This window comes from Gymnoscopelus microlampas (assembly GCF_963454915.1).
Source record: "Gymnoscopelus microlampas genome assembly, chromosome: 21".
In the NCBI taxonomy this organism is placed as follows: Eukaryota; Metazoa; Chordata; class Actinopteri; order Myctophiformes; family Myctophidae; genus Gymnoscopelus; species Gymnoscopelus microlampas.
This window is the reverse complement of record NC_139958.1, coordinates 3,157,766-3,185,044: the sequence shown is the minus strand read 5'-3', so window position 1 is coordinate 3,185,044 and position 27,279 is coordinate 3,157,766. Positions and strand designations below refer to the sequence as shown.

Sequence of the window (27,279 nt, the reverse complement as noted above, 5' to 3'; positions counted from 1 at the left end):
TCAAGTAAATTATGCTTTTTTTTTGTTGACTTGGTCTGCTCTTTTTTCCCTCTACACCTATACCTCTTTGCCAAAAATAGCCGATCTACAAGCCCACAACGCCTCGCAGCGCGAGGCGTTGTGGGCTTGTAGATCTGCTATTTTTGGCTAAAGTTCTCCTCAGAAAAGGGATGCTAGGTTTCGAGTGGTTATGGTAAAAAGAAAAATCATATCACATAAAGATTTGGCGGACCCCCTGTAGTAACTCTGAGGACCCCCTGGGGTCCCGGACCCCCTGTTGAAGACCCCTGCTGTAAACTGAAAAAAAAAAAAAAAAAAAAAAACTTTTTTTTTTCTTTCTTTTTTTCAAAAGGGCACTTCTGGTCAAGAGGGCAAAGGGCAGGTGCTCTAGCACCATCTAAAGTCTATCTGTGCACGTCCCTGCAGACTTGGTATTTAGGTGATATAAAGAACATGTGCAGTACCTATATGGATGAGATGGCCCTTGCTGTCCAGCATGATGTTGCCGTTGTGTCTGTCTTTGATCTGAAGCAGGAACAGCAGCAGGCTGTAGGCTGCCATGCTGCGGATGAAGTTATAGCGCGCCTAGTGGAGAGAGAGGGGACGACAATCACACATGATTTAAAGCAGGGGTCTTCAACGTTTTCAGGCCAAGGACCCCTTGGCTGAGAGAGAGATAAAGCAGGGACCCCCCATTATATATTGTATTAAAAAAATGTTTCCTATAGATTTCATAGGCAGCTTTCATAGACTTGTTTCACAGCACTATCATGTTGGATTCATGTTAATGTGTATTTCCAGACATTTAACCATGCTCTTAAACAATACTTAGTAAACCTGACCTTTCACTCTGTACTTAGTCTGCTCTTTTTTCCCCCTATACCAAACCACTTTGCCGAAAATAGCAGATCTACAAGCGCAGTGCGAGGCGTGTTCTTGTAGATCTGCTATTTTTGGCTAAAGTTCTCCTCAGGAAAGGGATGCTTGGTTGAAGTGGTTAATATAAAAATCACACAAAGATTCGGCGGACCCCCTGTAGTAACTCTGAGGACCCTCTAGGGGTCCCGGACCCCCTGTTAAACCTGTTAAACCTCTGATTTAAAGTATTTATGAAGTTATAGCGCGCCTAGTGTGGAGAGAGGATGACAATTACACATGATTATTGATTTGAGGTCTTTAGACACAGTGGTTTTCAACCTTTTTCATTATCAAGGTCCATTATTTATTTGGCATTTGAGCCACGGACCCATCCTTTGATGAGATTTAGACTCTCAAAACGACCCAAAACGAGTTTGTCCACAATTCCATCCATGCTGTATTGATGTTGGTTCCATAGGAGAGATAACAGGCAAATGTTGATCAAAATAACAATTCTTCTACATTCTCTAATTGTGTGACTTCTTGTAAATTAAGTAATGCAGATGTTTAACAATAATTTAACTATTGAGAGTGTAAAGTGAAACCAAATGGACCCGTCTCAAGAGTTAAAGATCTATAAGGGTCCATTTGGTTACCAACTATCCATCATTTAGCTGGGGACCACCTGGAACCTCATCAAGGACCACAGGTTGAGAACCACTGCTTTAGACACCAGGGCTGTGTTTGTCCGAGTAGTTTAGTTCCGGACACACACACACACACACACACACACACACACACACACACACACACACACACACACACACTTTAGAGCAGTGGTTCTCAAAGTAGGGTCTGGGGACCCCCAGGGGTTCTTGGGGGGGTAACAGGGGGTCCCCAGAAAAAAATGGTTAACAAAGCATCACAATAATTTTAACCACTTTAACCATTATGTTATACTTTGGCAATTCAAAAATAGCAGATATAGATCTGCACATGTTTTGAAAAATCGTGAAAGGTGGTGCAAATCTTTGAATATATATAAATATATATTTAAAAACATTAAGCGTTTTTTAACTCAAATCTTTACTTCTGGCGGTCCCTGGCAAAAAAAAAAACGTTTTCAAAAAGGCGTCCACGGCCAAATACATATCAATGTGGGGGTCCTTGACATGAAAAAGTTTGAGAGCCACTGAGATAGAGGGTAAAGATGTGAGGGTAAAGGGGTAGGTAGGGGTTAAATGAGGATCATTTCCACACCTTCTGGAAGGCCAGGGTGGACTCGTCTCCGTACTGGTTCCTGAAGTAGTCGTACATCCCGAAGTCTGTCTGTCTGCCCAGCTGGTCCCTGGACTTACAGTCCGGGATGCACTCGATCACACCACACTGAAACACACAATGTGTATGTTATGTCATCTGTAAATACAGAATGCCGCAGCACGCTTGGTCTTCAACCAGCCAAAATATTCATGTCTCCCCTCTTCTCCACTCCCTCCATTGGCTCCCAGTTACTGCCCGCAGAGAGTACAAAACATTTATGTTGGCCTACAAAGCAACCAAAGGTATGACACCTCCGTATCTTCAAAGCCTGATCCAACCCTACAACCCCTCCCGCTCTCTCAGATCAGCTAACACAGGGAAGCTGACAGAACCTTCGCTAAAACATCCGGGTCAACGCTCCACACGTCCCTGACTCTTCTCCCTTCTGGCTCCCAAACTACTGTACATGGAATGAACTCCTCCATTGCAGTTAGAACTGCAGACTCACTACCAATCTTCTGCTGTAATCTGAAGACTGTCCTCTTCAGACTCCACCTTAACCTGTAGCACTAGACCTAGCCTCGATGACCTTGCAGGATTATGCAAAGGCTTTAATGTTATTTGGACAGATGACAGGTCATTGTTGACCTGGCATCCTATAGTGTGTATAGTTTAAATGTACAGATTATTGTTTTTTTAAATATTCTACTGTCAGACTGATGATAGGTTCTTGGTTTACCTACAGTATGATCCTACATTATTATTTCTATGCATTTCATGTATTACCTTGTGTTGTCCTTGCTTACTGTATGTAATCACTCTGGATTAAGAGTGTCTGCTAAATGCCTACATTGTACATCTGAGAATACACAGGGGTAGGGCTGCAACAGTTCATGAATCTGGTTGATTAAATAGATTATCAAAAAAATTAACAGTTTTAATAAAATAATACATTTTCGGGGGAATAAAAATATAATTTATTAGTTTTTCTTTCTATTTTTGTGTTGTCATTATAAGTGACAACATTTTTCAAAGTAGCTAAATATAGCCGATCGTTGTTGCATGGGGCATATATCTAATACAGGGGCATTTAATACACGGTTCCCACACATTTTTACCAATGATTTTCCAAAACTTTTCCAGAATATTTAACCAAATTTCCAGGCCTAAATAACAATCATTCAGCGTAATACAGGAGTCTCTTACTCCTATGTGCAATGCCTAAAGACAGGCAGTGTAGCAAAAATAAAGCATATAATGGTATAATTCCATTCCAAATTTCGTACCAAATTTACTAACTAACTACGCAACACTCTGCAGCATGTTGTAAGCTTGTACATCTGTTCTTTTTTGTCACGTCCGGTATACATTAGGCTGCAATCACGCAGCCCGTTCAGCGAAAAATGTTACATATTTCGTGTTATATACATGTTTTGGAAAACGTTTTTTATAAACAAAAATCAATAGCCAAAAACAATGCATAGCCAAATATTTTTCCAGGATATTCCAGGACCCTTGATGAATTCCAAACCTTTTCCAGGACTGGAAAAGGTTTTTTCTAATTTCAAAATATTTCCAGAAATGTCATGACCGTGGGGACCCTGTTAATATGATGACAGAAGGTTCTAACCCCCCGGGGAAGTAGTATAACAGAAGGTTCTTACCCCTGGGGCAGTAGCCACCACCCTGTAAGGGAACACAAACAGATCCAGTCCCACCAGCTGGAAGATGTTCTTGAACAGACCGATGATCTGCAGAGCCAGCATGTCCTGCAGGGGGCGACAGAGAGAGAGACAGACAGACATGGGGTGAATGACAGAACAGGGACGTGCACAGATAGACTCTAGGTGGTAATAGAGCGCCCGCCCTTTGCCCTCTTGACCAGAAGTGCCCTTTGCCCTCTTGACCAGAAGTGCTCCGCCAAATCTTTATGTGATATGATGTTTCTTTTTTACCATAACCACTCGAAACCTAGCATCCCTTTTCTGAGGAGAACTTTAGACAAAAATAGCAGATCTACAAGCCCACAACGCCTCGCGCTGCGAGGCGTTGTGGGCTTGTAGATCGGCTATTTTTGGCAAAGAGGTATAGGTGTAGAGGGAAAAAAGAGCAGACCAAGTAAACCAAAAAAAGTATAATTTACTTGAGCACCTGCCCCTCAAAATGTCTGTGCACGCCACTGTGACAGAATGACCTAATGAAAAAATTCAGAGGTCAAACTGGCTTCCTTTACCAGAAACAGGTCCTGTTTTTCTTTTACCAGCAGAAAGACTATTGTTCAATCTGTAATAATGTCTGTATTTGATTATGGGGATACACTGTATGTGCATGCTTCACTCTCCACACTGAAGCCTCTGGATGCAGTCTACCACAGTGCCTTGCGTTTTATTACTGGTGATGATTATCTCACCCATCACTGTATTTCATAATAAAATATAAATAGATAAAGTGGGTTGGCCATCTCTTGCAGTTCGTAGAGAGCAACATTGTATTGTATTTATTTATAAGGCCTTGTGTGGTAAACTTCCTTTATACCTAACCTCGCTTTTGGAACCAAAGGTTACTGGTCACTCAACACGTTCACAAACACACTAGTCAGGTTCACTATGTAAAACAATATACTTTCGTTCAAAATTTGTGGAGATTAGCAAAACTATACATTTTTTTTATCTTCAGAACATGGGGAATCCAAAAATCTATGTTTGCATTTGCACAGACACCTGCATGTCCGCCATATTGGACGTTCAAAATGGCCGCCATAAAATATATAATTTGTGCTACCTTGGCTTCTAGACGACATAGACAGTTAATTAAATATGCTAATCCTATGTTTTCTGGGCCAAGGAATCCAATAGAGACCTAAAGGATAGTGCACAGGGACTTGCAGCAGCGCCCCCTAGGGGATGGCCATGGAAATGCAGGTTGACTATGTTAGAAAATATACTTTTGTTACGAATTTTTGATTAGCAAAACTATAACACTTTTGGAATCTTCCGAGCATGGGGAATCCAAAAATCCTTGTTTGCATTTGCACATATACCTGCATGGCCGCCATATTGCATGTTCAATATGGACCACATAAAATATATAGTCTAATTTGTGCTACGTTGGATTCTAGACAACCAACCTTAATTAAATATATTTTCCAGGTCAAGGAGTCCAATACAGACCTCAATGTAGTTCTCAGGATTATAGAAAAGCAAGAAAACAAATGTAAATGTAAAACATAGTGTTTATAGTTGTGTAGTATCAACACATCATTGACTTTACAGGTTTACAGGTGTAAAGAAATGGGTGGAAAAACCCTTTGTTTCTGTTGTTTTCAAAGAGAAGAAAAGAAAAGAAGAGGGGGGGGGGGTCGGGGAGAGCAAGGAGATCTAACAGTAATAGAACACATGTCAAGGATATACAAGTGGCGTAAACCAACAGATACAGTATGTACATGAGGTTAGACATAAGGCGAAAGGGCCTACTCTGTGTGGAGTTTGCATGTTCTCCCGTGTCTCCTAGGATAGTTAATACCCTCACAAAAACATGTAGTAATCCTGGTCACTATACTTCCTCCCCCTGGTCAGCCGGGGCGCCTGATGGAGGGGAAGGGAACTGGTTGGAATAACGTGTTCCTTCCACACGCTACGTCCAACCAGGGAAACTCCCCCCTGTCAGGTGACAAGAAGGTCAGTTGGCTCTCATGCATTGAAGGAGGCATGAGCTCGGCCTTGGCCTCCCTAGGCTGGTGGGGGGAGTGTAGTGCCCAGGATCACTTAGCTAATTGGCACCGGGTGAAAAAGGGGTTACAGAATCGAGCGATAAAAATTAGGGGGGAAAAAGCCACAAGGTGCAAGGTGGTGACACTTTGGTAGGTCTACATTAGCAACAGGTATGATATTAGACATTAAGGTGCAAAAACAGTATGAACGATTGAACTATATACATACAATATCTACTAGATCTATCATTCAGGAATATTCTTTTACAGCTCGTCATCACTGTCTGGGGTGTCATTTTCAGCATTACAGACAGTCTGTGTCGTTTTCGCAGTGACTTCCACACAAACAAAGTTCTGTGCAAACAAAGTTGTGTCCCCTGCATGACCTTCTCTGGGTTGTCCAATGGGTTTTGCACTGACATCTGACCACTAACAGAAACTAACAGAGGAAGGCGACCTAACACAGGAGGTGAATGATGCATTGGCCAACTTTGTATGATGTACTGCCCAAGGGGCATCCATATAACAAACATTCCTGACCTAAGGTGGTATCTGTTTTGCAAACATCTGGCATAAAGCAGCAAGTTGCCTCCTACCGTTGGTGCCCTTGAGGAGAACATTGAACGTGTGCATGATCAAAGTAGGGTGTGGTGCCAAGCCACTGTGACGTGGCAGAGTCTTTTTGACGCGAACAGTCTTCTCCCGGGTGGTTGAAGCCAGAAGGGGGCGAGGGGCGGGGCTGGCGGCAGGGGCAGGCAGGAGTAATGCTAGTGCTGAGATGCTCTCAGCAGCAGGAGGAGCAATGTTCTCACTAAATAAGTGTAGAGGAATATCTTGCGGAGTTTCAATGTTAATATGTAAATATGGCAACTCATTTAGATTTAGGTTTATGGTTTCCCATGGACTATAGCAGTTGCAATTTCTCTTCTTTCATAACATAATCCCCACACCAAGAGTGAAAAAAGAAAAAAACGTTTCAGTTATTCGGTCCGACTTCACTGTAGCCCATAGTAGCCTTTTCATACGCGATATGTGAAAGTTTATAATATTTAGAGAAATTGAAAAATGTCAAATACAAAAGTAGTCGTAGTAGTGAATATTTATTTTTGTTTCTCATAAGCGTGCATCCGTTGTATTTTTGTTTCTCATCATCCGTTGTCCGTCAACAACACAGCCGTCTGTGCCTCGACGTTTGCGCTCTGTCTCAGCTCGCTTGATGCCTTCTGGCTTCAACCACCCGGGAGAAGACTGTTCGCCTTTTTGACCCACTCAAACATGGAGCCATGGTGAGATACTACCTACTACCACAAAGGTTCCTCCTGCACCACAGGCCATTGTAGAGTTGGTCAGATGTCAGTGCAAAACCCATTGTACAACCCAGAGATGTTCATGCAGGAGACACAACTTGCACAGAACTTTGTTTGGAAGTGACTGCGAAAACGACGCAGACTGTAATGCTGAAAATGACCCTCCTAACAGTGATGAAGGGCCGTAAAAGAATGATAGATGATATTATTGTATATAGTTCAATCTTATAACTTGTCAATACTGTTTTTGCAAGTTAATGTGTAATCTCATGTACATACCTGCTGCTAGTGTAGACCTACCAAAGTGTCACCACCTTGCACCTTATGTCTAATCTCATGTACATACTGTATCTGTTGGTTTATGCCATTTGTATATCCTTGACATGTTTTCTATTACTGATAGATTGTTCTCCTTGCTCTCCCTGCCCTCTTCTTTTCTTTTCTTCTCTTTGAAAACAACAGAAACAATGGAGTTTTTCACCCATTTCTTTACATCTGTAAACCTGTGGTGTAATAAAGTCAATGATGTGTTTATATTACACAAATATAAAGACTATATTTTCCATTTACATTTGTTTTCTTGCTTTTATATAATAACTACATTGAGGTCTTTATTGGACTCCTTGACCTGGAAACATATTAACTAAGGTTGGTTGTCTAGAATCCAAGATAGCACAAATTAGGCTATATATTTTAGGTCGTCCATATTGAACAATATGGTGGGCCATGCAGGTATCTGTGCAAATGCAAACAAGGATTTTTGGATTCCTCATGCTCTGAAGATTCCAAAAGTGTATATTTTTCTAATCCAAACTTTTTAACGAAAATATATTTTTTAACATAGTAAACCTGAATTTCACTGGCCATCCCCTATGTGGCGCTACTGCAAGTCCCTGTGCACAATCCTTTAGGTCTCTATTGGATTCCTTGACCCAGAAAACATTGGATTAGTATATTTAATTAACTTTCTATGTTGTTTAGAAGCCAAGATATCACAAATTATGTATTTTATGGTGGCCATTTTGAATGTCCAATATGGCGGACATGCAGGTGTCTGTGCAAATGCAAACATAGATTTTTGGATTCCCCATGTTCTGAAGATAAAAATAAAGTATTGTTTTGCTAATCTCCACAAATTTTGAACAAGAACACATAGTGAACCTGACTACACGTTAGATTTACCAGTCCACGTAAGAGCAGTGAACAAGGAAAAACTGCTTTCATGTATTATGCTCCACACAAATGGAACAGACTTCAGACCTCTGAAACTGATGTGATTGGTCTCAATAGAGACATTCAGGGTGCTTCTTGAGGGCACACTACATAGTGACTGTACCCGTTTCATGTAACACTGTGTTTATTTGCATCTGATTTTTAAATCTCTGTGTTGTTATCCATGTCCTCACTGTATTGTCTGATTCACCGCCTTTTGCCATTATTTTAATGTTGTTTTATGCTTCTTCTTTTCTTTTTTGCTTTAATGTTAAAGTTGTGACATTGTAATGTGGTTCAAATGTTTGTTATCATGACGTCCTTGAAAAAGAGAGCTTTGCTCTCAATGGGTTTCCCAGAATAAATAAAGGAAAAAGAAAGAAAGAAAGAATGGGATTAGCTTAATGTGTAACAATGAATGAATTCATCTTAATGTGCAAACATAGTTTTCTCACTCAACAGTAAACAAACCAACATACAGTATAAGTGTATACAGGGTGTCTGCACAGTTATAAAGTGACAATTTAATGACGTTTAAGACCTATTTAATACATACACATTGCGAGGCGTTGTGAGCTCGTAGTTCGGCTATTTTCACAAAAATGTATCCGTGGAACCGAATCAAACTAAATGTAATGCCTCAACTCCTACAGCAGGGGTCGGCAATAGGCGGCCCGCGGGCCGAAATTGGCCCCCCAGAAATAATATCTGGCCCGTGAGATAATTTTGAGAATTTAATTTTTTTGAAAAAATATATATATATATTTTTAGAAAAATATTTTTAGATTTTTTTTGGGGGGGAGGGATTTTATTTTTATACAGTATCAGACCGATAGTCTCACATATAGGCCGCTATTATATCTATTATATCCAAATACAGAAACTATCCCCACCTAAATAATGACTATTACTCCATGTTGAGAGTGGGTACATCCACACATGTCCGTAAGCTAGCGTGCAACGGTACGCTGGCTACGCGACGGTAGCCCCGTCCACTCCCATGTTAAAAAAAAAACGGAACGGTACTTCCGGTTTTAAACTTAACATGGGAGTGGATGGGACTTCCGGCGTCCGTACGGTAACTTGACGGAGATATGTGGATGCACCCAGAGAATGACAGCGGGGTATAACGTGGGCGGCGCTCGCTCAATGACATGAAAAAAAGTCAGTGGACACTGGACAGCACTTGGTGCTGAAATAGCAAACAAGCAGTAGTATGGTATGAAATAAAAACACAGTTCAGTAAATCATTCAAACTGTATCTTTACTAATAGAAACATAAATGTGACAGAACAGCAATGTGACGGCGCATTCTATTGCGGTGGAAATCCTCCAAGGCCCCTTCCATCTCTGTGGCTAAGGGACGTCATGTCTTTGCTGGAAAAGATTCGTTTCTCTGTTAAGGGCACCCCTGCTAAATTTGCCCATAAGTGGAACCCCTTTATTAACTATTTAAATTCCTTACAGACATTACACAGACATACCGATCTGTCCACTCCTCTCTAAACACTCTGTTTTCACTGTCAACTTTCCTCTTCAAACTTTTCGATAGCGCCATTGTTGTTGTTTGTATCTCGCTCACTAGCAGCAGCTGAAATGTTTTCTGCAATCAAGCGACAGACTGAACAAATAACAGCGAGCGCCCCCTATGTATTTTTTATTTAGTTAGTAAATGGCGCATTGTAATTATAACTAATGTAGCGCTCGTTTCAAGAGACTCTGAAATCAAGCACTCCATGATCAAATGGATTCATCTTGGTCTGATTTTAATTCGGTTTAATTATGTTAATGTTCACATTGTTGGTGCCATCAGTCACATATTAGTAAAGATACAGTATGAATGATTTACTGAAAAGTGTTATAAAAAAAGTATTAAAAATTAATGTTAAAATAATTATAAATACTTATTTCATAGAACCTGAACCCACTTTTGAAATCATGCACTCATAAACACGATGCATTTTAAAGGATTTATAACATTTTATAGCTAGATTAGAGGAAAATGGAGAAGAAAAAAAAAATCACCAGAAAAATCGCCTGTGCTGATATTTAAACCGGAAAAAATGTTGATTTATATTGGTCAAACAGAACCGAATTAGACCCAAATTAGACCCGAATTAGACCGAGTTAGACCCGAATTAGACCGCGAACATGCGCGCGCGTGCATGTTCGCGGGGAGGCCCGGCCCGCGATGGAATGTCTGGGAGTGATATTGGCCCTAGGCTTATCTCAATTGCCTACCCCTGTCCTACAGTGTGTGTGTGTGTGTGTGTGTGTGTGTGTGTGTGTGTGTGTGTGTGTGTGTGTGTGTGTGTGTGTGTGTGTGTGTGTGGGGGGGGGGGGGAATCAATGTTAATTTAACTCTGAGAGTGTACAAATGGAACCAAATGGTTAGGGTCCATTTGGTTACATGTGTCATCATTTATTTAACTCACGACCATGTTCACATGGTATGCAGCACAGATATCATATAGTATTCATACAGACATAGCAAAAGGCATGGCAAGCCTTATTTAAACAGAGGGAGAACGTTTTCCATAAAAGCACTTAGTTTATAGATAACTCTTTGCTTGTCAGATTGCAGTAGTAAAATTAGTTTCAGTATAGATGATAGATGGGCGAGTTATATAATACTTTGGCAGATATTTTTGTCTAAAATTCATAATGATAGTATTTTTACACTCAAATCTCCAACTTGATTTTCATTACATAAATTGCAGAACCTCTGGCTTCATTCAAGTCCTCTATATCTACCAGTAATCTTTGGGATTCTTGTGTTGTTCTAACCTGAAGTTACAAATGGCCTATGGTCTATTCTTCTGGTTCTCACACAACAGACATTTTTCCAACTTAAACTCTTTGTACTCAACATAAATGTCACATGATGTCATATCATTAAGTTCACTTTGCCACTTTTGCAGAAACTGATCTTTCAACCTTTTGTTCGACTGTTCGTTTCAACCAGTCAATGTTGTTACATTTCTGTGTGAGCCAGATGTAAGACATACCACAGAGTCGTCCAGTATATGCTTCACCTGCCAAACCCATGGTGACGTATATACACCTGTATTAAACAGGTTAAGCAGACAGTCGTACATTAGTCGGCTCAATTTGCTCTCTTTTCCTTCGAGCAACCGGGCCCAATAGCCCATGAGTCTCTTTTTAACTAGAATACAAATTGGGTACCTCCCCAGCTCACCATACACCATATTACTACATGTGGTTGTTTTTACTTGTAGGATGTACTTGAGGAATTTAAGATGTAATTTTTCTAATCTTTGTACACTCTCAGAGTTACAGACCCATAAGGGTCCATTTGGTTCCTAACTATCCATCATTTAGCTGGGGACCCCCCTGGAACTCCCTCAAGGACCCCTGGGGGTCCCCCGGACCCCACTTTGAGTGTACCAAATGATGTACACAATGATGAGAGAGAAGTAGAGTGATTGTGAAGCATACCTGTCTGCAGTCGTCGCCCACTTTAAAGATGGCCGCCTGCCACATGACCCTGCGCGCGGCGTCCGTGTTCTCCTCGCCGTCGTCCAGAGAGTCTGAGGGACACCTCATGCCCTCCTTCTCCAGCTCGCTCACCCCACAGCGCTTCACCTTGAACTTGGCCAGGTAGGGAGCCTTGGCCGCACTGCATGATGGGAACAAACAAACAAACAAACAACAAACATCATACATACTGTACTGTGGCGGAATTGTGGATGGATCAGTAACTGATGAGGCGATATAGGAGTCGAGACAATATTCTGGGTCAGGGGTCTTCGACAGGGGGTCCGGGACCCCTAGGGGGTCCTCAGAGTTACTACAGGGGGTCTGCCAAATCTTTGTGTCATATTGATTTTTTTTTTTTTACCTTAACCACTTAAACCCTAGCATCCTTTTTTTATGAGGAGAACTTTAGCCAAAAATAGCCGATCTACAAGCTCACAACGCCTCGCGCTGCGAGGCGTTGTGAGCTTGTAGATCGGCTATTTTTGGCAAAGAAGTATAGGTGTAGAGGGAAAAGAGAGCAGACCAAGTGAACAAAAAAAGTTTAATCTAAAACACAATCTTAAAAAATATAGAGGGGGTCCCTCCCTGCTTTATCGCTCATCTATACAATATGTAGTGGGGGTCCCTGCTTCATCTCTCTCTCAGCTAGGGGGTCCCTGCTTCATCTCTCTCTCAGCTAGGGGGTCCCTGGCCTGAAAACGTTGAAGACCCCTGTTCTAGGTGGTGATGGTTACCCTTTAATTTACATGAGATCATGAGGAGAAGTACGTGTATCCTTTAAAACCGGGTAAGCCTCTGTGTAACTTTAGATTTCTTTGGCTATTCAAAAATAGAGGGGGTTCCAGGGGGTCCCCAGCTAAATGATGGATAGGAACCAAATGGACCCTTATGGGTCTGTAACTCTGAAAGCGTACAAATGGAACCAAATGGACCCTTATGTGTCTGTAACTCTGAGAGTGTACAAATGGAACCAAATGGACCCTAACGGGTCCATTTGGTTCCATTTGTACACTCTCAGAGTTAAATTAACACATTACATTTTATTTTACAATATAAATTGGGGTCCCAGAGATAGAAATGCCAATTAAATGGGGGTCCGTAGCCCTAATGCATGTCAAACTGGGGGTCCTTGAAATTAAAATGGTTGAGAATCACTGCTAGAGCCGTTAAAAAAATCGTCTCTTACGGGGGTCCCTGGCTTATCTTTTCAAATGGGGGTCCGCGGGCTAATAAGTGTCAATTTGGGGGGTCCTTGACATGAAAAAGTTTGAGAACCACTGGTGTAAAGGTACAGTAGTACTATCAACGAGCACAGGGATCAGACCATAGTTATATTGTAGCTCTGCTACAAGGACAAGCTGAACCATAACAGGTAGGATGTAACATAAACAACAGCTGTCAAGACATCTTGGCAGCTTGGCTGCCAAATATCATGTCATATCATAAAGGGTCTACACCATGAATTTTAACTTTTTCTTCACTTCATACTGTGTGTTTTTGGTCTCCCCCACCTCTCTTCTGTTCCAAAAAATAACCGACTTCGAGCATGCAGGCTTTCATAGACTATCTGTGGTTTTTATGTAAATTGGTCTGAAAACAGTCCGTCAGATTTGTTCCCCCTGCCTACGTCACGTCAGGGAACAATTCCTCCCGTTTTTCAGTTCCAACCAAAAAAATAATAATCTTTTTTTAAAACATTTTTTTTTTCATATTTTTTTTTTTACTTTTTCCACACAGAACCAGGACATAACATGCATACAAACTGTCTCAATAGCGCCCCGTGCCAAACAGGACAATGTGGTATTGCAGGTGAAAGTGCTTTATTAGCCAGAGAGAAGTTAGTTGGAAGGACTATATCTGAGGCTTGATTTAGGCTCAAACCTTTTGAAAAACGTTTGAGGGACATAAACAATATGATATTAAATATGATTATTATTTTTTTAAATTCATGGTGCAGACCCTATAATGTATCATATATGTACTATAAGTGATGGTAAAATATAAAGCTTAGATATTATAAACACATGGATTAAAGCAGAAATTAAATCTCACGACTGAAGAATGTTTGTATGCTAATGTGATAATGTGCGATTTGTGTGTTTTAGGAACACATTGTTTTTGTGTGAGGACTGCGGAGTGCGGATGAAAATTTGCATCATTGCTAAATCTGGTGTATTTAAATGACATGAATGTGTATTGTTCATTAGTATGCGGTGTCCCGCCTAAATAAACACATAAATAAAAGTGAGCTCACCTCTGCATAGGGGTTCCTGACTTGTAATCAATGTCCAGGACTATGGCCTCTGGGTTGCTAGGCAGATAGCAGCCTAGAGAGAGACACCACCCCACACACACACACACACACACACACACACACACACACACACACACACACACACACACACACACACACACACACACACACACACACACACACACACACACACACACACACACACACACACACACACACACACACACACACACACACACACAGAGTGGTCAATCGCTTTATTTTGTCGTTTGTCGGGCAGAAAGCTCTTATCTCCATATTTTAACGTCTTATACTCTCTATAGCATCACACTAAAGTATCCATAAGTAGCAGATCTACAAGCTCAAAACGTGGCGCAAAGTGATGCGTTTTGAGCTCGTCGATATGCTATTTTGAATTTGAATCCTGAAAAGTAACAGTTTTGGACATATGACTATACTGTATATAAATATATAACAGACATCGGAATTTGTCGTCTAATCATTTTAGTTGATTTAGTCGACAAACGTGTAAAATTGTGTTCATTTTGATATCAGCCTTTTCAGGTTGGTCAGGACGAGAAGTGAACGTTATAAAGTTGATTTCACAATGGCTATTATAAGTTATAAGAGTTGCTGCATGGAAATAAGCATAAAGAGACAGTCTTTGGCAACTAGGGTCAAAATAACAGACAACAACAGCCCTATGCTACTTTACATCAATCAGTAAACAAATCAGTACTTTCACACAGAAACATGTTCACAGACATTCCCTTAGTTAGGCTACTGCTACTGTAGGTCTTATGAGAAAATAACATGTGCATGTTTATCAGAGTTGCAAACCACTTCCTATGACTATGATATGGTCAGCACGGTTACCTGACTGCAGTTTGATCTCTGACAGGGCCTTCAGACAGGCTCGCTTCCTCTCATCACCCTTTGGGACCGACCTGAAGAAAAATATAAACACACACCAGGGTCACAGGCTGAATAACCAGAACCATTCTTATTTCCAACAGACAGATAACTTACATTACATTCATTTAGCAGACGCTTTTATCCAAAGCGACTTATAAGTGCATTCAAGTTAGGTAGGGAACGAAACTACTAATCACCAGAAGTCTGAAGTGCATTCTCTTCTAAAACAAGCAACTAAGAGTATACCTAGCGCTGAGGTAAAAGTGCACTATATCAGCTACCTACTTTCTTAAACATAAACGTACACAGAATAGGTAGTTCTGACTAGAGTTCTCAAATTCTGCCCGAACCGAGTCGTTCTATCTATCACCCCCAAAACAGATTTACTCAGATATCTAGTTTGTCGCCGTCTGACCTTCCTAACGCGTGTTATAAAAAAAATAACTGGCGGAAATTGCCAAAACTCAAACAATCGGCGAAAGTGGCCGTTTTCAAGATGTTTTGGCTAACTGTTCCTGGACCTTCTGTTCTCTGGAACAGAAGGTCCAATCTGCTCAGTTCAAAGCTTGTTGGATGCGTGACTTTGAGGACATTAAAGCACATTATTTTACAACCCAGAAGAAGGGGTGAAAAGGGAGTATGCGCTGGGTGAACAACTCCATATAGTACAAGTGGATGGGCGGAGATTTCCGGGGGCCCTATCTATTATTTTGACTCTGACTCGGTGCTGCGCTATGAGCTTGTAGATCTGCTATTTTTGAATAGCCCAAAGTATAAAATAATGGCTATGAAAATCTAAAATTACACAGAATGCGTTCCCCCCGGTCTTTAATGGATTAAGTGGACAACACCTGTCACCAGAGGCTGTGTGTGAGACAGACATACTTGATGATGGCAGAGACGTTGGTGATCTTGTTGAAGAAGTCAAACTCTCGTGAGTAGAAGTCCTTGGCCGGACCGGACAGCGAGCCAGTCATCTCCTCCACCATCTGCTCCAACAGCTCCCCGATGTCAGCTGACACACACACACACACACACACACACACACACACACAGCAAACACAATTAACGTGGGGTGACGGCTTGTGAGCTTGTAGATCAGTGTTCATTTCGTTGAGTAAAACTATGACGAACAATGTTCAACTATGATGAAAAATGTACAAGCTGAGCTTGTAGATCGGCTATTTTCGGCACACAGCTAATTATAAATCGCCATTGAGGCCCGGCAAAATACATTTTAGTAGACTAAAGGCGACTAAAAACGTATGATATTTAATCAACTAGAACTATAAACAGATTGATGTAAAGAGTCTCACGGTCTTTGTGGTGGGCCTCCTCATCCAGGTAGATGTTGGTCTTCATGTTCCAGATGAACTGGTGGGCCAACAGCTGAGAGGTCTGGGCCGCCCAGAGGATGTACTCTCTGACATAACCCATCTGTACACATGATTATAACACATAACCATCTGTAATGTATACATGATTATAACACATAACCAACTGTACACAGGATTATAACACATAACCCATCTGTAATGTATACAGGATCAGGATTATAACATGTACTCTCTCACATAACCATCTATACACAGTATTACAACAAACTAGGCATGTTGGGGATATCGGCATTTTTTTTGACGATATCCGATTTTCCAATATTGTCCAACTCTTACTTTCTGATTCCGATGTCAACCGATACCGATATATTCACCAAAACTAATGTCAGGTGACAACATGACATAATCTGCTGTCGTGGAATGAACACATTATGGCTAATATTATAATACAATTAGGCATTATGTGTCAATTCCACGACAGAAAACCATTACAATGATACAGTATGTGTGATAATAACATGATGAAATGATACAGTATGTGTGATAATAACATGATGAAATGATACAGTATGTGTGATAATAACATGATGAAATGATACAGTATGTGATAATAACATGATGAAATGGTACAGTATGTGTGATAATAACATGATGAAATGGTACAGTATGTGTGATAATAACATGATAAAATGATACAGTATGTGATAATAACATGATGAAATGATACAGTATGTGATAATAACATGATGAAATGGTACAGTATGTGTGATAATAACATGATGAAATGATACAGTATGTGATAATAACATGATGAAATGATACAGTATGTGATAATAACATGATGAAATGGTACAGTATGTGTGATAATAACATGATGAAATGATACAGTATGTGTGATAATAACATGATGAAATGATACAGTATTTGTGATAATAACAACACAGTGAACTCTGTGATTGTTTAATAATCACCTTATCATAGCGGAGAGCCTGGACGATCTGAGGGATATAGAACAGGATGGCATCCTAAAGAGAAACAAACGTTAGCTGAAAGAGCAGGTAACTTTATGTCTTAAAAATAAACTTTAAGACTACCTGAGAGTAACTGAGATTGTGCACTGAAAAACCAAACCAAATGGACCCATGTTCAAAGGAGAATCACTGCAACGTGTCTGCAGAATGCAGGAGTGTACCCATGACGTCAAATGTCACTTGCTTGTATTAATAGAGCACCAAAGTCTGATGTAATTTACACATCCTACCTGGTTTGCGGTTTTCCACCCCCGTTCTGAATCCCCATAGACGTATTTAATATCGCGTCAAATAAGAACTGTGTTCCAAAAATAAACAAATGATCCCGGCGGTTTGACTATTATGGATATGAAGCATCAACTGACGGTGAGAAAACCATAATGTTACTTCCGCCGAATTAGTTAAAGTTTCTCCAGAAACAGACTGTATCAAATATAAGTGACTGACTATCATAAACGATACAGAGCCTCCTCCCTGACAATATCACAGAGACAGCTTGTTTATGTTTGGACCCCAATTCTTATATGAGACGATTCTAAGATGACCCAATGTTATTCTCCATAGAGAAATGACTTCTACGACCCAGGGGATGAACGAGTGACGTCAGGACTTCGGTGCTCTATATCATCACATTATTATGGCCCCTACAGCAAGGGTTCCCAAACCTTTCAGGCAGCGACCCCCCCAAAATAATCATATTTGAACTGGGGACCGCCCCACCCTGAGAAGCACTACAGAATTGTAGGCATTACATTTAGTTTGACTACAAGCTCACACACACACACACACCTGCGAGGCGTTGATTTGTCTCAAACAAGGGGTTAACTTCGTTCTACTGCTATGCCACCAAAATGTGGAATGCCCTACCAACAGTCATACAAAAGTGTGAATCTTTAATCTCCTTCAAAACCGCTCAAAAAGAGCACTTACAGACAGGAGGCTGCAACTCGGAACTGGCCCCTGTAAAAAGTACTACTCGTTCAAAATCCTCTTAACCCATTCAGACCTGTGTCACTTTTTGATTTGAGCTAAAGAGCATTATTTTACACTTTGGCTATTCAAAAATAGCAGATCTACAAGCTCATAGCGCGGCACCGAGTGCCGCGCTATGAGCTTGTAGATCTGCTATTTTTTTTAATTGTGCAAATCTTTGAATATATATCACTTTAAAGGGAACATTTGTAACTCAAATCTTTGCTTCTGGGACCTGAACTGTACTTTCCTGTGCTTTTTTTTTTGCAAACTGCTAATAAAGTATTCAATCAATCAGACCCTCAGTTTGTGAGCCAGTGTCCTACAGAGTGTGAGTGTTAGAATAATACAGAGTGTGAGTGTTAGAATAAAGGCCAACATGAGTCATCAGCTCACCGGAGGAAAGGAGCGCAGCACTTTGACTCCGTACTGAGCGGTGAGCGGATGAGGAGGGTACATGCTGCTGAAGTAGGACAGGCCAGTGGGGGGGTCCGCTGGGGCCCAGCACAGGATGTGACTCAGCTCCGGAGAGTCCGCATCGATGGTGTGCCACGTCACCAGGAACTGGAGGAGGAACGACACAGAGAATACATGCATGTACTGCAGCATCCGAAAAAAAAGTATAGTTTATTTACCTTTGATAACTGGAAGCTCTTTAAACAGGCATGTGCCGTGTTATAAAACTTTACATGGTTTATGCCCGCCTCCTATGGAAGGAATTTAGAAAACGGAAGCCTGACACGGACATCAGTACAACCACCCAGTCGCCAGTTATTATATTGTATTATTAATATATTATATAATAATCACCAGAGGGGATTGTGGAGGTGCAGTCTTGTCTAGACGCTCTTTGTGCAAAATTCCTTTTCACTAACATAAGAGAGAGTCCATCCTTTACATCTTTTAAGGTCCAACTAAAAGCATGGATCATGGACAATCAAACATTTTTAAATAGGGGATTATGTCATTTTGTTTTTAGTTTTCTTGAGTGTCTTGTATTTTAGTTCAAAACAAACCTTTTTACTGTTGTTTTTTCTCTTCTGTTTGTACCCTTTTAGTAATGTATATATGTGCTCTTAGTCTTTTTGTAATGTTGCTTGTTTTCTGTATGGGGACTACGGATGGAAATTAGCATTCTTGCTAAATCCGGTGTATTTACACGGCATTGTATGTGTGTTGTTCATTAATATGCGCTGTCCCTTCCAAAGAAATGCATAAATAAAAAAATACAATCATCTGTTCGCTTAGAGGCACCATAGACCGCTGGTTCTCAAATACATCTTAAAAGTAGGGATAGTGATATTTTTTGGTTAAAAGTTAAACTAAAAGTTGTTTGTTAAAATGTTAAAGCTCGTAATCATTGCTATAGAGTGTTTGTTTAGTAACAGGAGTCTCCATGTCTCTCCAGCTCTTTAATAAACAGAAAATACATTTTTAGGTACAGTAGGTGTGACTAAATGTCAGCCAATCAGGAGAGAGTACACATTTATCAGCTTAATTTTTTATAGTGTTCCAGTTCCAATTGTGTGTCTGCTTATTTCTTTATATCGTCACTTCAGATTTCACTTGTTTAATCTGTATCCTGACTGAGTTCTCTATCCTGATTGGATACAATTGGTATCCCGACCTGAGAATGCATTTTCTGTTTAATAAATGGAGACATGGAGACTCCTGTTACTGAACAAACACTCTATAGCAGTGGTTCTCAAACTTTTTCATGTCAAGGACCCCCAAATTGACACTTATTAGCCCACGGACCCCAATTTGAAAAGATAAGCCAGGGACCCCCATAAGAGAAGATTTATACGGCTCTAGCCATAAAAAAAAATAATTTCAAGGACCCCCAGTTTTATATCGTAAAATCAATGTTAATGTAACTCTGAGAGTGTACAAATGGAACCAAATGGACCCGTTAGGGTCCATTTGGTTCCATTTGTACAACCTCAGAGTTACAGACCCATAAGGGTCCATTTGGTTCCTGTCCATCATTTAGCTGGGGACCCCCTGGAACCCCCTCAAGTACCCCTGGGGGTCCCCGGACCCCACTTTGAGAACAAACACTCTAAAAGCAATGATTACTTTCAGAATATAGAGCTAATTAACACGTATTATATTATTTGAACTTCCCCTACCGGGGGTCCTCAACATGAACAAGTTTGAGAACCACTGCTTGAGCACTGACAACATTCAGCCACTAGATGTCACACCTCTGGTTGCATAAGGTTTGTTACGTCTCTGATTTGCGTCTATGAGCCATGCTGTCATGTCAGTTTGGAACATTCTAACACGATGGCTGCCTCCCAATCATTGATTTAGCACAAAGCCTTTTCAGAGGGGGTCCGTCGTGGCCAAATCATTCTCAATGTGGGGGTCCTTGAAACAGTTTGTGAGAGCCACTGAGCATAGTGAACGCCATCAGGCCGCCGCCCGTACCTTCACGGCCTCGGGGACGTCGCTCACGGCTCCGGGGTCCAGCCTCACTAGTCTGGTCACCTCCGCAACGATGGCCTCGTTCTTAAACCTGGTTCATAGTATAATAATAACACTTTATTTATAATATAGCACCTTTCAAAATGGTGTCACACAGTGCTTTACACATGAGGCAGGGGAACACAAAGAGCAAGCAGCATGACAAGACTCAATTAGTAGGAGTTTCCACTGAATGCTAAACTAAATAAATACAAATACAAAATAAAGTGTGTTTTAAGCAGGGATTTAAAGCAAGAGGCTGATTCAGCGAGCCTGATCTCCAAGAGCAGTGCTGCATTCCAAAGCGTTGGAGCTCTGGTACTAAAAGCAGATCTACATCTGCTATTTTTTAACATGTTTTAAACATCTTGAAAGTGTTTGAAAAATGTTGAATCATTGTGGAGTGGAGGGGCGGTGTTTGACAACAGTTTTTTTTCTTTTTTGATCTCTGACGTTACCTAGAAGAATCCCTTTAACTTATTACTTAAATATCCTGTATCTCGGCTCCTGTGTACTTTTTTTTTACTATGTATTTTTGGTCAAGACATGCTATTTTCAAAGGCAAGACAACAAATGTCAACGAGGTCGCGATGACCTCGTTGACATTTGTGAAACCACACAGTATAACCCTCAGTGATTAGCAATGATCAGGGGATCGATCACAATGGAGATAAATATTCTGTGACTACTTGAAAAAGGTAAGAAAATCGAAAAATCGCTGGCAGTGGGTAAACGCAGCCAGAAATAAGTCTTGCAGTGAATGAGTTAAGACAGAGAGAGAGAACCTGGCTGGTAGCTGCATGGCCAGGTACGGGGCGATGCTCCAGGCCAGGTTGACGTTGTCCTTCCACTGTTTCTCTGTCAGACTGATGTACTTGGACCTCCAGTTGGCGATGCTGGTCTCCACTGACTGCTCTGTGGCGATGTCCAGCTCATGAGCCGACAGGGGGTTGTACCATGTGGTCAACCGCTCTATCTCACTGGCCTGAGAGAGAGAGAGAGAGAGAGAGAGAGAGAGAGAGAGAGAGAGAGAGAGAGAGAGAGAGAGAGAGAGAGAGAGAGAGAGAGAGAGAGAGAGAGAGAGAGAGAGAGAGAGAGAGAGAGAGAGAGAGAGCAATGAATGCAGAGACAAAGAGAGTGGCATTGATGAAAAAGGCGTGGTTGGGAAAAACAGTCACAGAGTTTGAAAGCGGTGGTAAGACACAAATAAAAGCAGCTTGAGCTTAGATTGACTATTATGCATAATTTATAGGCTTTTGAAAGCGATGAGATATAAAAAAAACATTCCATGGTGTGTATTAAAAATAATTAAGATATTTTTGGGGCTTTTTGGCCTTTATTTATAGATGACAGTAGAGACAGACAGGAAACAGGGAGAGACATGCAGCAAAGATTGCCGGGAACGGGACCCGAACCTGTGCTGCGCCGCCAGGCCACACCAGAGCATATGTGCCCGGACCTCTACGCCAGCGGTCCGGGCCTCATGGTGTGTATTTTCACTCACCAGTAAGACCAGTAACAAGGTGTTCTAACTCACCAGTAAGACCAGTAACAAGGTGTTTTAACTCACCAGTAAGACCAGTAACTCACCAGTAAGGCCAGTAACAAGGTGTTCTAACTCACCAGTAAGACCAGTAACTCACCAGTAAGGCCAGTAACAAGGTGTTCTAACTCACCAGTAAGACCAGTAACAAGGTGTTCTAACTCACCAGTAAGACCAGTAACTCACCAGTAAGACCAGTAACAAGGTGTTCTAACTCACCAGTAAGACCAGTAACTCACCAGTAAGGCCAGTAACAAGGTGTTCTAACTCACCAGTAAGACCAGTAACTCACCAGTAAGACCAGTAACAAGGTGTTCTAACTCACCAGTAAGACCAGTAACAAGGTGTTCTAACTCACCAGTAAGGCCAGTAACTCACCAGTAAGACCAGTAACAAGGTGTTCTAACTCACCAGTAAGGCCAGTAACTCACCAGTAAGGCCAGTAACAAGGTCCTTCGTTTCATGTAGTACTTGTGAAGCTGGGTTCCTCTGTTACTCTTCTTAGACATGCCTGCATGGGAGCAGAGACAACGCTGTTATCAAACATATACATGGTTATTTTTTGCTGTATATGTATTCTGTTGCAAGGGGGAATTTGCTTTTATACAGCTTAACCCAGCAGATGGCTGCTTAGATGAGCACACAGGGGGTTAGGGGTTAAAGTGTGTTGCTCAGGGACACATGGACTGGGTGAGGCAGAGGGTGGAACGGGGCAGCCTTGCGATTCCCAGACAGCCTTTCTCTACCAGTGTTGATTTAGTCGACTAAAACTATGACGAAAAAAAATATCTGTTGACTACCTTTTTTCACTGACGAAAACTAAATAAAAACTAAGCTAATGATGACTAAAACTATGACTAAATATATTGACAATTTCGTCAGCAAATAAAACTGGATTAAAATGTTAGTGAGGGATCTAGTGGAGAAGAGATCCAGTAGAACTAAAAGACAATTCATCATGGGTGTGCGCCGGCGTCACAGACCGAAAATAGCAGATCTACAAGCTCACAGCGCGTCGTGAGCTTGTAGATCTGCTATCTTCGCCATGCAGCTAAGTGAAAATCAGCCATTTCGATGCCATCATGGCCCGCCAAAAATACATTGTAGTCGACTAAATCAACTGTAGATTCAGTCGATTCAAATCCTATGATATTATTTAGTCAACTGAAACGTACTAGACTATAAGTAAAACATTTCAGGCGACTCAAACTAAACAGAATTGTATTCAAAAGACTGACTAAAACTAAATCTGCTGTCGATATCAACACTGCTCTCTACCCACCCTCGTTAGGAGAGTGCCTTGTTTGTGTTCCCTGCCAGGTGTTATTTAATTCATCCATCCACCGCTGCCAGCGGTTTTCAACTTGTTTTGACGATCTCTAGCCGCAGAAGCCACACGACGTGTCGTGCACGCGGAAGTAAACTAAAAGTGTCCGGGGAGTGGGGGAGGGTCTCATCTATCCACTGGAACATTTTTTTTACCGCCAGTGGCGTGCACAGACATTTTGAGGGGCAGGTGCTCAAGTAAATTATACTTTTTTTTTGTTTACTTGGTCTGCTCTCTTTTTTCCCTCTACACCTATACCTCTTTGCCAAAAATAGCAGATCAACAAGCTCACAACGCCTCGCAGCGCGAGGCGTTGTGAGCTTGTTGATCTGCTATTTTTGGCTAAAGTTCTCCTCAGAAAAGGGATGCTAGGTTTCGAGTGGTTATGGTATAAAGAAAAATCATATCACATAAAGATTTGGCGGACCCCCTGTAGTAAATCTGAGGACCCCCTAGGGGTCCCGGACCCCCTGTTGAAGACCCCTGCTGTAAACTGAAAACAAAAAAAAAAAACTTTTTTTTTTTCAAAAGGGCACTTCTGGTCAAGAGGGCAAAGGGCAGGTGCTCTAGCACCACCTAGAGTCAATCTGTGCACGTCCCGCGATCGGCCATTTTGTTTCTATCGCCCATTGAAAATGTCTTTGTTTTCACAAAAAAATGAAAATAAATCTGAGCTATAATGTGTTTTTCTACAAATCCTAAACCGTCAAATCCGTCGATTCCTTCTATCAGAGTCTGTGGATCATTCCTAAGTTGTGTTAGAGCGCCCTCTTGTGGCATTGTCCCCCCAAAAAAAGGGAATGTGTTAAGTGTTTACCTGACTTCTTGGAGGTGGTGGACACGCCACTGGACAGAGGGTAGGTGTTTACCTAGTCTCGCGTCACCAGACAACTATTCCACAATCTCTGAATGCTATATAGAGTCTGGAACTCCACTTCCCGAAAGCCGTGTAACGGAAGTTGTTCAGACCGGAAAAACATTCGACCAATCACAACGCGGTGCCCGCGGACCTGTAGTCCCAGTGGAAACAGAACCGAGGCGGAAGCATAGTCATAGGAGCGGTAGATTCATGTTATTTGTGCGAGGATTGTTTATCACAGAAAACTGAGAAAGGTATCATGGAATTAACGCCGAAAAAACTGTGAAAGAAGACACTAGTAGACATAAACGATATTTATGCGATTCGTTGATTCCAGTCGGACTCCTTTGCGCCACTGCACAATGCTAAAACGGAAGTGGGTTGGGGAGGGGCATCCGCTTTCCCCTTACACATTATCAGAGCTTCCGAGTCCCAGACTATATGCCGGAAACATTTGTAAATTGTGGGAGGCAACAGTCTGGCCACGCGAGACTAGTGTTTACCTGACTTCTTGGAGGTGGTGGACACACCACTGGACAGAGGGTAGGTGTTGATCCAGCCTCCCTGGCCGCTGGCTTGCGAGCGAGAGCTAGAGTCATTGTTCCGGAGGTCAGCGGCGTTCATCACCGAAAGGCTGTTCAATGACGGGTCCTGATTATCTACACACACACACACACACACACACACACACGATGAATTAATTCGCATATAAAAATGAGCTTGTAGATCTGCTATTTTTTGAACAGCCAAAGAAATCTATAAAATGACACAGATGCGTACCAGGTCTTAATATATTAAATGACAGAAAGAGGACAGACATCAGAGACAGGCTCCAGCTCTTACCTTCATACAAGAGTTATGAATTATTATGACTAAATTAAAAAATCTTTATCTTTGATCCTCAAACTCATTTACGCACTTATAATCTCTTGTGCTTCACCTTTTTCCACTTAACCTGAAAATATCCTGTTCCAATGTGATTACGTTATTATTACAATTAATCACATTAACCCCTGGCGTACCTATTTCTATCAAACTATTTCAAGATTTGGCTTAATGGGAGGACTATTTCACCCAAAAAGTGACTTATTTATCAAGTACACAAACCATGAACCCTTGAATTCAGGAAAAAATCTCCATGAATTCAAGGCTTCATGGGGTGTGTAATTGATAGAAAATAAGTCAATTTTTGGGTGGTTAAAGCAGCACTATGTAACTTTGTTTCAATGAATACATTTTGTCCAATCTGTATGGTAGAGCATGTTAATAGAATTTATTACACGGCTTGGTTGAATGCTTGATTCCGATTGAAATTCCTGATGAAACACCTCGGCTCTGCCTCAGTGTTTCATCATCCTGTCGGGGGCTATTTTTCAACAACAAACAACGAACAATCATCCCTTGCATAACTTATATCATTGAGGTGGTTGTATTTAGTCTCCCTGCTCTTCTATTGAGACATTTACATCGTGTCAAAGGTCATGTCTCACCTAGAAACAGGATCTTCATTTTATCCCCTGAGCAAGCAGGCAATGACCTTCCACACGAAAGACTTACTCTCTAAACCAGTGGTTCTCAAACTTTATCATGTCAAGGACCCTCAAATTGACACTTATTAGACCGCGGACCCCCATTTGAAAATATATGCCAGGGACCCCCATAAGAGAAGATTTGTACGGCTCTAGCAGTGATTCTCAAACATTTTAATTTCAAGGACCCCCAGTTTGACATGCATTAGGGCTACGGACCCCCATTTAATGGCATTTCTATCCCTGGGACCCCAATTTATATTGTACAATCAATGTTAATTTAACTCTGAGAGTGTACAAATGGAACCAAATGGACCCGTTAGGGTCCATTTGGTTCCATTTGGACACTCTCAGAGTTACAGACCCATAAGGGTCCATTTGGTTCCTAACTATCCATCATTTAGCTGGGGACCCCCTGGAACTCCCTCAAGGACCCCTGGGTCCTTGAGGACCAACGCTCTAAACACTACACCGTGTGCAACAACAGCATACATTTACAAATCATTTACATTGACATATTTGGCGGTGAGGCACATTCTGAGGAATGAGATGACTGCATTGCAACTAGTTCTTTAGTCCTGTGGAGTGAGAGATGGTCATGCTTTTAAAGAGGAGGAACATCCAGTAGCATCACATATACAGTAGGTGCATCGAACCACTTGTCTTGAACCACCGATCCTGGAACAGAGGTTATTGGCGGGTGATGACGGCACGGGACCCCAAGGCGAATCTGATCCAGAATCTGTGGTTAAGAGGGCGTGTCTACCTGAGGTGGAGTGGACGGCGTGTATGGAAATGAGACGATGATTCTCTGAGGTCCTCGGGGAGAGAGAACAGAGGAGTGAGTATCTGGGTGGGTGGTGGAGGAGGAGGAGGGAAAAAACACACGTTTTCAATGTGCATGTGCTTTTTTCTTTTTCCTTTTTTAAGGTTGCCTGGCTAATTAGCCAAATAGGCCTTAATACATTATAATTTGTCCTCTATAACTAAAATAAAAACATGTAAACACCTTAAATATTGTATTTATTTTAGAAACAGTTCATCTTTCCGGGGCAATGCCCGTTGCAAGTTGATGTCATTTGCCCATGCGTGGTCTAGCCCTATGGAATTGATGGAATGCATGTGGGAAAAAAAACATTTAAATTATTGATTTGAAGCTCATACTAACTCATTGAGTGCCATTGACGTGTTTCACG

The 27,279-nt window shown here is 41.4% G+C and overlaps 1 protein-coding gene across 2 annotated transcripts in view; it reads right to left on the bottom strand.

The window, feature by feature from the left end:
- pi4kaa (phosphatidylinositol 4-kinase, catalytic, alpha a) overlaps positions 1 to 27,279 on the bottom strand; it is an 85,859-nt gene that overhangs the window by 6,220 nt on the left and 52,360 nt on the right. For both annotated transcript variants that reach the window (XM_084047867.1, XM_084047868.1), the window contains exons 37-50: positions 25,058 to 25,213; positions 22,800 to 22,879; positions 21,611 to 21,810; positions 20,790 to 20,877; positions 18,753 to 18,920; positions 17,325 to 17,378; positions 16,333 to 16,453; positions 15,902 to 16,031; positions 14,978 to 15,048; positions 14,102 to 14,174; positions 11,806 to 11,986; positions 3,783 to 3,887; positions 2,119 to 2,244; positions 465 to 585 (exon numbers count right to left, since the gene is read on the bottom strand). In XM_084047867.1, the coding sequence (XP_083903993.1) occupies positions 465 to 585; positions 2,119 to 2,244; positions 3,783 to 3,887; positions 11,806 to 11,986; positions 14,102 to 14,174; positions 14,978 to 15,048; positions 15,902 to 16,031; positions 16,333 to 16,453; positions 17,325 to 17,378; positions 18,753 to 18,920; positions 20,790 to 20,877; positions 21,611 to 21,810; positions 22,800 to 22,879; positions 25,058 to 25,213 (1,674 nt within the window). The remainder of the gene's footprint in view (positions 1 to 464; positions 586 to 2,118; positions 2,245 to 3,782; positions 3,888 to 11,805; positions 11,987 to 14,101; positions 14,175 to 14,977; positions 15,049 to 15,901; positions 16,032 to 16,332; positions 16,454 to 17,324; positions 17,379 to 18,752; positions 18,921 to 20,789; positions 20,878 to 21,610; positions 21,811 to 22,799; positions 22,880 to 25,057; positions 25,214 to 27,279) is intronic.